Below are 13,531 nucleotides of genomic sequence, written 5' to 3'. Positions count from 1 at the left end.
TAGTGCAGAACACTGACGTCCAGCAAAACTGCTTTCCCCCTTGGAAACAATTGCACTTGGCCACTTAATACAGGCAACAAATAAAACAGGGCACTAGACCCAGCACGTGCATCACCTCAGCCCAGTGGAGCCTCCTGTCCTTTCACTGTCTGCTTATTTCTATGTAGATATCCTATAGCTCTATTATTTACATCTTGAACGTCATTGTACTCATCTCAGTAGAACACAGTATTCAACTACAATAATAATACTGCCTGCACGAGGGGACGTGAAAGGCGTCTCTCCTTGTCCCTGGATTCAGTCCTACACCCGAGCAGTGATTGTAGAGACATTTCTGCACTCCAGGTGCTGTCCTCCACCAATACTGACTGCTCCTTCCCAGCCCTGTTTACCTCCTCACTACACATTTCCTCTTTTCCCAACACTACGGAATGCAATGAAGGCAGAAAAATAACCAGTGTAACCATTTGCTTACAAAACTCAGCCCCAGCTGCCCAAAATGGATACAACAGGGAGGCAGCTGGCAGTATAAAATAAATAAAACTGAAGATACAGCACAGAGCGAGGATCTGCTCACATTGGCCGTTGGGAATGAAGCAGCGGAGGGGGAGGAAGGGAGCCGAGTGCCATTTCAGTGTAAAAAATAAGCATTCCCTCATGGAGCCAGCGTTATTGCTCAGCATGCTTAGCACGTCCAGACTGGCACTGAGGAGGTAAAAGTCTGAGGGAGGGCATGAGTAAGGGCTCTGCATTGAGGAAGCTCACGGTGGCATCATCACCCCACCAGCCTGTAGGTATCTCTGGACAGCAGCACAGGAACAAGCCAACTAAATCCCCTCCTGCTGACAGGTCTCCCCTCAAAATACAGTAACTTCAAGTTTAATAGAGTGGAAGATAGAACCAGATTCACCCAGAGGTCAAGATAAAAGCAGCCAGCACTGCCTGTTACTGTGGCTGCCACTCCGTTCATGCTTGGCGTAAATGTCCCAGGACCCCTTCAATACGGGGCAAAACATTCTGGACTAAAGCTACAAGCAGAGTGGTCAGGACATGTAAACGAAGCTGAACATCACCAGTGGATAGCATGTGTGTCCCTCCCCGCATCACATTCATTCCAGTCCTGTGGGATCCTTCCCTGGTCCTGTCCCAGAGTCTCTGGCAGTGTCCTAAGGTCATAGATTCCCCCACTGCTCTACCGGGGGAAATTGATCCACTTCGCCAACCTCTGTGCTGGGCTGGTCTCCCAGTGTGAAGGTCAGTCTGTATCTCAGCCTCACTTTCTCCTGCAGGAAAGACAAAACCCAAGAGCAACGTGAGAACAGCTCCTGAACAAAACACTTCACTGTTACAGCCCTACAGAGAGCACAAGACTTCTGTTGCACATAGCAGGGGGAAGAGGGCCAAGGTAAGTTCAGGGAGTAGTTCAGCTATTTAGCAAACCTGAGTTATTTACCTTACAGTTTTTATACCACGAAAGCTTTACTGCTTAGCATGGAACAGCAGGAGAAAGACAGGAGCGACCTGTGACAACAAGACTGCACATATGTGGCCAGAAGCCAGCTGCTGAGCCTGAAAAATGTTGCTGGAATAATTCAACACTTTCAAGATTAAATTCCTCCTCATGCAGAGGGAGACAGAACAATTCCTGCTCTGCAAAATTCCTAACAAAAACAGTAATCAGGAGATGGAGCCAGTCATTCAATGAGGGGATCTCCATGTCCCTCACAAAGTTTTTCAACAATCCACCAACCCCGTCTGACATTTATCCTTTTGGATCTCAAAGCTTTCAGCTGATACCTTTTGCTGTAATTCTCAGTATCTAATTATTTGACAAATGCAGAAACTACTTCAGCATAGAGCTCTGAGCTTTATGCAGCAGGCTACTTCAGTAAGTAACTACAGCAAGGAAAAACAGCCACTCGGAAAAGGAAGTGTTAACCACGTTGTTTCACTGGTCACAGGTACATCCTCAAAGAATAACGAACAGACATGACCTGACATCTGTCTGTTGGTTCAGGTCCATCAGGCTCTAGCCTTAACAAGGAGAAGTATTTCTACAGCACCAGCTAATTTGACATCAATCTAATTACCACCAAAGCCAGGCACTGCCAGTGCACAAGGGAGTCAGAGAAGCTCCTGGCACAGCTCTGACTGCTGCCCTTTAAAGCTGAGCCTTGTACGACTGTTGCCCTTTTGCTGGGAGAAATGTTCAGGTCCTTCTCATGCCTTTCCTTGCTGACGAAGGCTGTTGGGGAAGAGACTATGGACAGCCTCCTTCTAGCCCTAAACTGAAACACCAGCGTTATGCAGTGACCACCTCTGGAGGACAAGTTAGGATTAAACAGCTTTATCTGCTCAAATATTTGGTCCAACCCCACTGCAGAATTCAGCTTACATAAAAATTGTGCATAAATCCCACTGCCCCTCTCACCTTTGCAGGGTTTGCCAGAAGCATGACTTGGGTGATGGCAGCAGGCGGCTGTATGGGATTGAATGGAGACAGCTCTGTGCCAGAGGGTGGTTGTAACTTCACTTTCATGGACTGCAAATGAAAAAGAAAGCGGAACCTCAGGGATTATCTCCTACCCTGGGGACAATAAAGGATGCATGCACAGGCTGAGGAGGTAAGGGCACACATCCAAACTAAAGAGAACCAATCCACATGCAAGGATGAGGAAACAAAAGCCAGCTCAGCTTACACAACATCATAGGGATGGGTAGACCGACAAGTCAGCCCAGAGCAGAAGTTCTGGTGAACACCAACAGCACCTTCCTATTTGAGTTATCTGCTGTCAGAGGTTTTAATGCGAACACCTTCAGGACAGTAGGCAGATCATAGCTGAGACTGGGCCAGTTTTCAAAACACAAGCTGACCATCCAAAATTATGTAGGTGCAGTAACACCAGAATGGAATGTATGGTCAGATTCAGGATGTCTGATTCCCAAAGACCTCAAGGGTGGCTCTATCCATGTAACAGTCCTGTCATTGTGCTGTATGAGCCACCTTCATGAACAGACACAGCTGGATTGATCTTAGATAGCAGGAAAAAATACATCACTAACTACCTGCAGGTCTTGACTGATCCTATTCAGCATTTTCTGCCTCCAACAACCACCTTTATGTTTTGAAAACAGAAAGCACGGCCTATTGGAAGGTAGAACCAAGGTGTCCCAAGTCCTTGAGTTCATACCCAGCCCTTGCCAAATGCACAGTTTCACATTGCTATGGGTCTGAGCCACACATCCCTACCTTTGGCACCGCAGCCTGCAGCACGATGTTCTTCACAGGAAGCGGTGCCGTGTTCAGCATTGACACTACCACGACTAGCACATCCGACCTTCCCGGTGGGCACTCTCTGGCAAAGTGCAAGAGGATTCGGAAGCCATTCTTGTCATAGGCTGTCACTGGGAGGGCACTGCCTACGCAGAGAGAGAAGGCGAGAGGAATGCAGGTTTATGCTGTAGAGTACGATCTGTAGCAGCATTAGGCAATCTGACTCTTTGTCTGGGTCATCTCATCTTTTCTCTCTACTTCATAAGCTCGGTCAAGCAGCTTTCCTTTTAAAAACCATTCAGAGAAAGGTGAAAAACCTGAGGTACTTACTGGGTTTAATGGATTCCAAGGGAACATGGACATTGGCCAAAGAAATTTCAGGTGCTTTTATGGGACTGCCTTGTTGCTGGAATGATGCCGGCTGGAAGAGAGGACTTCCTGAGCCAGCAGTGCAGCTGCTTGGGAAAGGAACTGGAGGGGCTCCAGGAGCAGTGGCTGGCAGCCCTGCAGGTGCTATTAATGGAGCAGAGGTGACAGTGGTTGGCAAAGTAACCCCAGGGAACACTGAGGGTGCCGCCATGCCTTGGGTGGCAGTCCTGGAAGACAGACAGGAAAAACATGGGAAACTGAGCTGAAAGTGAAGCAGGCATTTCACCACAAACCCAGAGATAACAGCAGACCACGAGAACCAAGCAGTGACCTGGAGCCAGACTGGAGTCTGTGACTCAGTATGGTCTCATGTAAGAAGAGTTACAAGGAAAGTGGTGGTGTTAGGGTTAGGCATCACTTGTCTACACCAAGAAGAAAGCAGAGTTCCCCCTTGGCAAAGGTGGGAAAGGCTGAGATAAGCAAAGGCCTCTGCCTCAGCAGCCTGTTCAACTTTGCACTGTGCATTTGTATCAACTGAAACTCTGAGAAGAAAACACCCAGTCACACACTTCTACCAAACCAGAGAGTTGAAAGTCTGCCTCTGAACCTGATGCTGCAGCAAGCCTGGCTTTCTAACTGCAGAGAAAGTCCAGGACTTTTAGTTACCCTTTGGCTTCTTCAAGGAGTTGTCCCAGTGCATCCGTCTTATGTGACATACTGCTCCCCACAGATGAGCTGAAGTACCCAGGAGCAGCTGGAATAGTCTTAGGAGGCCCTGCAGGGGCAGCCGGTCCAGCAGAGAATACAAACGGTGCTGGGTTTGGTGCTGGGATGCTGGGAGCAGTCTGAGAGGCTGTGAAAGCAGAGGGCAACGTCACTGATGTCCCACACGTGGTCTGTGATGTGTGATGGAGAAGAGGGTTCCCTGCAGAGTTGCAAGCAACAGTCATCATCTTCGGATTAAAGAAATCCAGGTCCAACTGGTCATTCTGCAAGAGAGGACAAGTAGATGCTCTAACTCACTGCTACCCCCTGTGCTGGAGATGGCACTGTTACAGAGGGAGATAGATTTACCGCAAAAACAGGTGCTGGGTGGCAAGCAGCAAAGTCTGTGGCCTATGTCAGGACTACATCTGATCTGTAATTTAAGCAAAGGAAGTGCTAACATAAGGGGGCATCGATGGGAAACTGAGAAAGCCAGGTTCAGGGATATCTACTCTGTTTAGACACAGTTTTCCCAGATTTTAGGGCTAAGCCAGGCTTCCCCTCAGGGACAGCTGCCCCTCTGCCTGTATGTGTGATCACATGTTTCTCCAAGGCGACAGAGCGTGTCACCTCCCACAGTGACAACTCCTCCTTCCCCTTCTCCCAAGGCCCTCCTTCATACCTCAAACATGCTCCACTGGTTGTTTTCTGAGGTCTCCTTCACTGCTGCAGGAGCTGGGTCATTCAGGCCTGAAAGGAAAAATAACAAGCGGGTGACTGAAGGAGAAAATTAGTTAGGTGTCATCCCTTGGCAGTTGATTCAGTATCATCAAACTACTTGGCTCAACTCTCCCCGAGCCCAAGAATCTGGTGAAAGAATGAAAATGGGCTGCAAGTCTGTTATGAGGAAAAGAGACTGACAGCACCAGTAGCTGACAGTCAACCCCTGCACTCAGCTTTTCTAACCCTTCCCAATTTGCAGTCTTCTGCTGTTCACATCTAGGCTCCAATACATAACCCTTCTCAGGCACCCTGCTCTTTAGCACAGCCAGGAAGTCAGGAGTGAGATCTGAACCAAACTGCAGTCTGCATGACCAAGCACCTACAGAGGTCACACTGCAGTTACACTCAACAGTTATTTCACTTGAAGCCGACTCTGGAAAGATCAGAGTTTTTCATACTGACTCACTGAGCAGGTCTTATATTCAGGATGATGCAAGGGAATGTCCCCTGGACTTCTCTAGAAATCAAAGGCATCTCATGCTCCTTCTAGGCATGCCACATGCACAGCCAGCCCTCACATTCATGCTGAAGGAAGAAAGCAGTCCTTGTCAGGCATGGATTGAGTAGCCCTTTTCTGGGCCTCTTAGTGTCTTACCTAAGCACAGAAGCTCCTCATCCAGCAAGGAGAGGGAGTTGGCCGTGCTGCTCTGCTGAGTGGGTGCGGCTTCCACTTGGCCAGAGGAATTGCTCCGCAACTGCGTGAATGTCTGGGGAGGCTTTGGGAGAACAGGGATTTCCGCTGGGGCTGGGGCTACTGTGGGGGCTGGCGTCAGGGTGGTGGGAGGCATTGGAGGTGGTGGGGTGCTGGTGACATCCAATCCAGCAAGGTCAATGAGGGTGTTGAGATTACTTGTGGAGTTACTCCCTGCAGCGGACAGGAGAAGAGCACTACTAGGAAAAGAAGGCAAAAGGCTCAGAGCAAACCCAATGTACAGAAGAAATTGTCATAGAGATGGTTTAGATACAGATCTTCATTTAAGTGTGGCTTATGGCTCTTTGTAACGGAGAAAGCCCACATGCTCTCCACCTAACCAGGTTTGTTACTGATGTTATCAAAGGTTTCAATAATATGGAATAAACAACAGAAAATGCAAAGCTGCAGCACTGTTGATCATGTCTAGAATTGTTTACCTACTGCTTAGGAGCTGTCTTGTCCCTCTGATTTACAAACTGTTGCCCACAAGAACCATCAATAGCCTACTTTACCACAATTAATAGGAAACTCTATCCAAAAGACTTAGAATTGCAGGATTCAAAAATTAAACAGTTCAGGTGGCTTCCCAGGAACTCACCTTCCACTCCAGACATCACAGGGAGATCCACTTCACCATTGATCACTTGCCCCTCTATTATTTTTTTATAGGAATTTATCACACGAGATAAATTGTCACTGGCCTGCAGAATATCTCCTACATGCAAGAAAGACAAAAACAACCTCTAAGACTTTAGTCACTTTGCTCCCACTAATACTGAGAACACTCAGTTCTCAACTACATAATCGGCAAGAAAAAAACCAATTATTTAGCTATGATCTCCATTACTCTCTGTCTTTGCCATGCTTCTCTAAGCAATACCCTGACCTTTCTAGGTCCACGCACATTACAGTAACAATGGAAAAATGAGTTCAAGGCTCTGCTCCCCACTGCAACTCTCCTCCAAAGCAGCAGCTATCCCCCATTATTGCCCCCAGCCTCCCTAACCACCAACTCTACTGTCAAGTCCTTGCCTGAATTCAAATGATAAGCACAAAGAGGCAAGGATCTTGTCTTTAATCTGCTTGCTCAAAGCAAAGTGCATCCACACTGAAGAGGCGTCTTTACAGCAGCCATTTCCTTGCTGAACCCTTGCACAGTCACAGGTCACAAACGCAATTAAAAGAGGAGAAGTGTAGCTTAGCTTACCCAAACTGCTGTCGTTATCTTCTGTCTCACTGGCCAGCTTGAATAACGTCCGTCTTTTGGTTTCACACCTTTCATAGAGCTCCTAGGAAGACAGATTAGGACAAAGGTTTTCATCAGCCAGGAGCCACTGTCAGCAGTACCAGCTAGCACAGAATGACTCCCCAGGCATGCATTGGAAAGCCTAGAATAGAGAAACCAGTCTCACTGCACTGAATGTGCCAGTGTGACTGGACATCCAGGATCTGCTGTCCCTGCCCCATTAACAGAGCTGTGAAGCAGTACAGCAACCTGCATTTTCAACACAACATCTCTTGGTCCTCTCTCACATCAGCACTTATGGCCAGCTCTAGTCCAAAAGAGATGTTCATTCCCTGTATTACAGTAGTCCCTAAAATCCTGAGGAGAGCAGAATTGTGCTCCAACAATTATGTGATGCAAACACTAGTCAGAGGGTCTGCAATCACAAAGAAAGATGGCAAGAAGAAAATGTTTCACAGAAACAAACCAGTTTCTCAAGCGTCTTACCATTGTTTCAGGAGCTTGCTGTTAAAAATTAGTAGTTCTAACTTTTTAAATTAGATAAGGTGTAACTCTTCAAAGCCCTGGTCCTATCCAACAATTCCTGGTTCTTGTTTTGATTTTTACCTTCTTGATGTTCTCCCAGCCTAATAACACTAGCTAAAATTCTTCCTTTGAAAGGGAGGACATATTTTCTGCCTCATTCAGCCTTTAGTTTATCCATCCACAGTGCTGTAAGGGACAGTTATGCTCTGCAATCAGTATGTTCCAACAGGAGCAAGAATTACAAACTGCAGCTTCTTGATTCTGCCATGCTGCTTCTTTGGAGAACAGCTGGAGCTCACTCCAAGAATGTGCAAAACCAAGCTATTACCCACCGAGTCCTTTGGTGAAAGGCCTTAAAAACATGCCTATTTTCTTTCCTGCTGTTTCCAGCAACTGCTCTTGTTTCTCGTCATTGCTCTCCATTTTACTGCACTGTTTATAATTCCCTGCAAAACTCAAGTCTGTAAGACTGACTGCAGGATTTCTGGGAAGAAGCAGCAACTCAGACCCACCTTCATGAGCTCCCTATCAGCCTCTGATGAGTCCTCTTTGCTGTAATGAACCAACATCTCATTCAGCAGCTTCACGTTGTTATTTACTTCCTCCAGTGTGTGCATGCGTTTTGTCACTTTTTGAATCCGAGCCTCATCCTTGAGGGTATAAAACACAGACAGGAAAACTGAGTTTCCCTGTAAAGGTCTATGGCATGACAACAGCAGATGTGATCTGTAAATCATGTCAAGTAATGTCTACTTAAGGTTAAGCTAGGAAAAAACCCCACAAACAAACAAAAAAAAACCCCAAATGTGATGATTTATTTTATTATATTTTCAGTACCATTCTGAAATTATAGAAAACCCAGTATTTTCAAAAAATCTCACTAAGTAGGCTTTAAAGTATACCACCTTAATTATACCACTAAAAATTAGAAAACTTCCTAAAAGTTCCTTTCTGACCTTTTCAGTAGTTTGGGGGTTTTTTGGTCACTTGATGCCATTTTACAAAAAAGGGGTGCTTGAAGCAAAGCATTTACTAGGAACAAGCAGCCCACTCTGGTAGAAAATGTCCACCCATTTCTGATTTGAGATTCCAACTAAAGAGGTAGAAGAGTCTGCCCTAGGGACAAGAGAAGCTTGAATGGAAGCATTTCAGTAACCTGTACAACCTCTTCAGTCTAGAGGCTGGCTTTTCTTTTTGCCAAAATCACAGCGAGTCATTTCCTGGTCTCCAGGGTTTCTAACAGCTGCCATGGGTGGACACATCGCAGCTCTACAAACAGGAAGGTGTTTCCATGAAGCTTGCTTATCAGAAGACCCAGTCCAATGACTCAGTCCTCAGTATCCAGGGGTGGTACTGCAACATTCCCACCAAACCCTGACATGAAATACCATCTTGAGAACGCAGTGAAATACAACAAGGGCCATTCAATCCTTGCCCCTTCTTGCCCTGTCCTCCACCAGAGACAGCAACTGTGATACAAACATTTCCCAGCTGCAACCAAAATTACCATGCATTTATATCACACAGAGTCCCTACTAAGTCATCCCCTTTATGCTGGTAACCATGGGGACTAAATGTAAGTTAGCGCTGTTAGAGGTTTTAAAAAAATAATAGAAGGCTGGATGTCGCTGATGGTCAGGCTCATCCAGTCCCGACAACTTAACTAAGAAATGTACCAACATAATGCTCCAGCAGCCTGAGTTTAAAAAAAACCAAGCTCTGTCGTTCACATGATCCTAAAGCTCTCCACCATTTTGAAGTCAAATTGCTTAAAACCTGGAAAGCAAACTGCTGACTGGGATCAATCCTACAGGAATTTCTTACCTCTTTTACCATGGATTTTATAAGCTTGTTGGCCTCTTGTAAATCATCTGGGTTTTTGCTTTTGAGCAGTTTGGCTAGAAGCTGTAAGACGAGAAGAGGATATTCAGAAAACAAAGACCCTTTGGCAAAAGGAAGCAGCGAAAGGAAATCTAAGTGAACAATTCAGGAGAAAAGAGATATAGCCCACTATTACAAAGCTTATACGGTTTTCATAGCTAGTGACTTCAGCAGGAGTCTTTTATGGTTTAATATTTTATGTGAGTTGTTGCATTCTTGCTTCTACACAGGACATCTATGATGAAATCTCAGAAACCTCTGACACTAGATAACTATTCCTCCCATAAATTATTTGTGGTTCTGCATGTTTCCACATGCTCTGTTTCCTAGTACTACAGCAGGATGACACTTTAACCAGGACTAACTTCATAACGGTATTACAGACAAGGCCTTAATTAGAACTTTTGGTTCGGTAGGTGGACAAAGGAATGAGTTCTGTGAAAGCACAGACCATCACCTCAAAAATAAAAGCTGAATTAGTATGTTTTACTTCCTTATTCTAAACATCCATGGCGTAATCACTTTTCACAGGTGATTACGATACAAGTCTTAACTGTACCTTGGATTTCTCCTCATCATCGAACACAGGGTTTTTGGGACGAGGCGGTGGAGAAGGGATCAGGGTTCTGTCTGCAGGAATCACAGGATCAAACATAACGATCCCTGAAAGCAGAAAGGGAACCCACATGGGTTTGCACACGCAGTCACACCAGGCAGTGCATCCAGTTATTCACAGGCTGCTACCACAGCGAACACGCAGCCAATCTGTCCACTGATATTAGCACACTGTTGTAGTGAGCAATACAGGATCAAAATCACTGAAGATGCTAGCTGAAAAAATAAAGTTTTCTTTGATAAAGGCCAAAACCCCAGCAACTGTGTTGCCATGTCCATACGGCTCCTCTAATAGCTCAGTAAAATCAATTGCTCTCCACTAACTTTCTTTCCCCCTTTCACACTTGCTGTTGAACCACTAAGAGAAGTCTCGGACAACTCAGCTTTGTGCAAACTCAAGGGCACAACATTTTTTTGTATAAACGAACTGAGAAGGGAAGCGGACAGCAATGCAAAATGGGGTGATGAGCAGACTCCTAACCACGAGTGGGGAAAAAGCCAAGCTTCCTTCATATTCCACTGTCAAATCCCTAGATTTGTGCTCTACCTCAAGAGCTTTCCTGGAACCAACTTTTCTTGTGTTGAAGCTGCATGCTTCTCAGCTGAGTTTTTTTTCACTGTGCCTACACAAGAGATCTGTGTCAGTGGAACTAAAGGTACAATTGAAAAGTGGTCCAGTTAGAAGACAGAAGACTACACGGAGGCTCGTATTTCTCTTTGACTTGTTCAAATCCTTTAGTAACTAGTTCCAGAAAAACTTTAAAAAGACCCTGCAAACCAAAAGTATTTGCAAAGTGTTTAACTAATGTAGTTTAAAAAGCCAACTCATCTCAACCCAAGGCATTTAAATATAATGAGAAGCTTTTCAGGGAATTTCTGCCTTGTTCTATCTACCCTCAGAGCTTGCCTGGACTCCACATAATTAGAAGCTGTATATTTTCTGACATTCCTACGTAAAGCGCAGGCTGGAGGAATGCATGAATGAGCAGCTGACTTCCTACCTTGTCGTTTCAGCATGTAGTAGGCATCTTTGATTTTGGATTCTTCTGGCAATGCCACAGTCCAGCTATACAGCAATTCAATGACTTTGGTCTTTACTTTCTCTGAGACCCGGTCGCCCAAGTACTAAAAATGGGGAAAAGATGTCAATTTTCTACCTTCTTCATTTCTTTTTAAGAATAAAGCCCAAATCCCAAGAATGAGAGTTCAGTGATACACGCTAAAAGGTGTATAATCCAAGTTCCAAGATGATCTAAGTTACATCTTATTAAGAGGAAAAAACTCTAACATATTTGAAATAACCGTAAAGGAAGCTTTGTTACTATCTTCAGAAAAAGAAAAAGCAGCTATTCTGTTGGTTTCAGGATTTTGCTGTTTTAAAATTACAGCAATACAGATAACCACCTCCTCATTGTCTTATGGGAAGGAATCTTGGTCTACTTCTCTAAATCAATCGTGCCTTGGGGTGCCTCTGACTATTTTTGGCAATTTAAACTGATCATGGATGTGGAGGGACTTAGCCAGGCACTTTATGCAGCAAGTCAGCAGCAGAGTGAGGATTAGAACTCTATGGTGTGTTGCCAAGTCTCTTGCTTTAACCTCTGCATCACAACTCTCCTCAACTGATGCTGGGGTTTGGTTTGGCTCATAAAAAAAAAACAAACCACCACCACAGGTCAAGCTTTAGAAGCACTTCAGTTTCATGAAGGATTAGAACAGTACAGAGACTATTTACTGACGGTAAATAAGTACAACTGAGAAAATAGTAAGCAGAGCACAAAAAACCCCAAAACCTTAGCTAAAAAATGCTCTTGAATATAGGCTAATAAATGCAGTGAGCCAGAGAACTGCAAACATTTTGGATGTTGCCTGTAGCTGACAGAGGCCAAACAAAATTAAATATAGCCATAAGGCTCAGGGACTAACCTTTGGAGACACAACTTTTATTAACTCATTTAAAAAGCGAAACTTTCCCACTTCATTATGAAATCTTCTCCCACAATTCTTCATACAAGCCTCCAGCACCTGCATTCAAGCAACAAAAACAGGGGCTTGAACTAAACACCAAAACCCTACAATAATAGTGTAGCTGGGTTCTGCTTATGACGGAACTGAAGGACCCATGGCAGTGAGACACATATTCCTGTTCCACAATACAGGCATGAAGCTCCCATCTTTAGGGGTGACACATCAAGACAGGCTGTCTCCACTGTCAGATATGCATACCTGGGTCAGTTATCTCACCATTAGGTCTCATAACAATGAACACAAATGTTACCTGAAGATAACAAAGAGCAGCTGAAACTAAATCAGAGGTATTTCTGACTGCTCCATTGCTAAGGAGCAGTCTGGATGCTTCAGTTCAGTAACTGTGCTACCTCTCACTGTCCACTCCCTCCCAGCAGAGGGGAATCCGGGTACTCAGCTCCAAAACTAGCCCCAGCTAACCCCACTGACAGACTGTGCACCCCTTATACTCCACACAGATGACACAAAATGATATATAACTGGATTGAAGAGGGGTAAGGACTACCTACTGTCAAGGCTTGGACTGCCTCCCATTCCTGTGGCGACTGGATTTTATGAGCCAAGAGTCTCACAGCTATCTGTGGCCTGAAACAAAGCAGATCCCCATTACAAAGCAAGCAGGCAAACACTTTGAGGGTTTTTTAGACTTTGACAAATTCTGCTGTTTAAACAAGATATCTTTCACATAATTAAAAGGAAATGACATGTAGTACTTTTCTCTTTCCATCAGCGTGCAAAGCCTAACCAGAAACGTTCAGGGCATCTTTGTAAGGCTGGGTGTTTGCACATATGAAAGGAAGTGAGCCAGCAATTCCAGATTCCTCCTTGGGAGGGGCCAAACAACTCCCAGTACAGTCCCCAGCCCAGGAAATCACTGCATTTCTCTTGCATTAGTTTCCTTTTTCCAGAAGAAAACACTTCTTCCTTAGCTCACAGGAATGGTGTGACCCAGGAGGTTTTCTCAGTTAAGCCCTGTAAAGATTTTAAAGACGTGAAACCCCATCAGGCACTAATAGTTATAGCCCCATCTTACAGACTAGCAAACAGAATAACTTTGCCTAGATGAGAACCCTGGAGTAGCAGAAGCTGACATTGGAGGCAGAGTCAGAATTCCCATTTTCCTAGTGCTCAGTCTCTATAAGCCGTGCTGCCTTTCACAGAAACCACACCTCACAGCATCTTCTTTCGTTTGTTGCCAGATCTTCCTTGCAATATCAGTATATAAAAGAAAACATGTAAGTTTGATAATAAAATCATATATTTTAAACTGTGAATGTTAATAAATTAAGTCTAGAGCAGCTTGGGACACCCACCCTTCAAGTTCTTTGTTGATCTGGTCACAGAATCCGATGATGTATTCCCAGTCTTCTTGCCTGTTAGATGGGTTAGTGGCTTTATCTTTGGTAAGGGA

At 44.9% G+C, this 13,531-nt stretch overlaps 1 protein-coding gene across 1 annotated transcript; it reads right to left on the bottom strand.

The window, feature by feature from the left end:
- Positions 1 to 645: 645 nt before the first annotated feature.
- On the bottom strand, positions 646 to 13,512 carry GGA3 (golgi-associated, gamma adaptin ear containing, ARF binding protein 3). Its single transcript, XM_010178836.1, has 16 exons — positions 13,434 to 13,512; positions 12,630 to 12,705; positions 12,019 to 12,117; positions 11,094 to 11,217; positions 10,037 to 10,140; positions 9,421 to 9,501; positions 8,109 to 8,246; positions 7,033 to 7,114; positions 6,424 to 6,540; positions 5,727 to 5,996; positions 5,031 to 5,098; positions 4,310 to 4,632; positions 3,605 to 3,870; positions 3,251 to 3,420; positions 2,432 to 2,542; positions 646 to 1,283 (listed from the first exon to the last, which is right to left on the bottom strand). Exons 3-16 carry the CDS (start codon positions 12,100 to 12,102, stop codon positions 1,173 to 1,175), a joined length of 2,049 nt encoding a protein of 682 aa, XP_010177138.1. The 5' UTR covers positions 12,103 to 12,117; positions 12,630 to 12,705; positions 13,434 to 13,512; the 3' UTR covers positions 646 to 1,172.
- Between the last annotated feature and the right edge of the window lie 19 nt (positions 13,513 to 13,531).

This window comes from Mesitornis unicolor, unplaced genomic scaffold (assembly GCF_000695765.1).
Source record: "Mesitornis unicolor isolate BGI_N332 unplaced genomic scaffold, ASM69576v1 scaffold23862, whole genome shotgun sequence".
Classification (NCBI taxonomy): Eukaryota; Metazoa; Chordata; class Aves; order Mesitornithiformes; family Mesitornithidae; genus Mesitornis; species Mesitornis unicolor.
The sequence above is the reverse complement of the archived record's forward strand: the minus strand, read 5'-3'. Positions and strand labels throughout refer to the sequence as shown.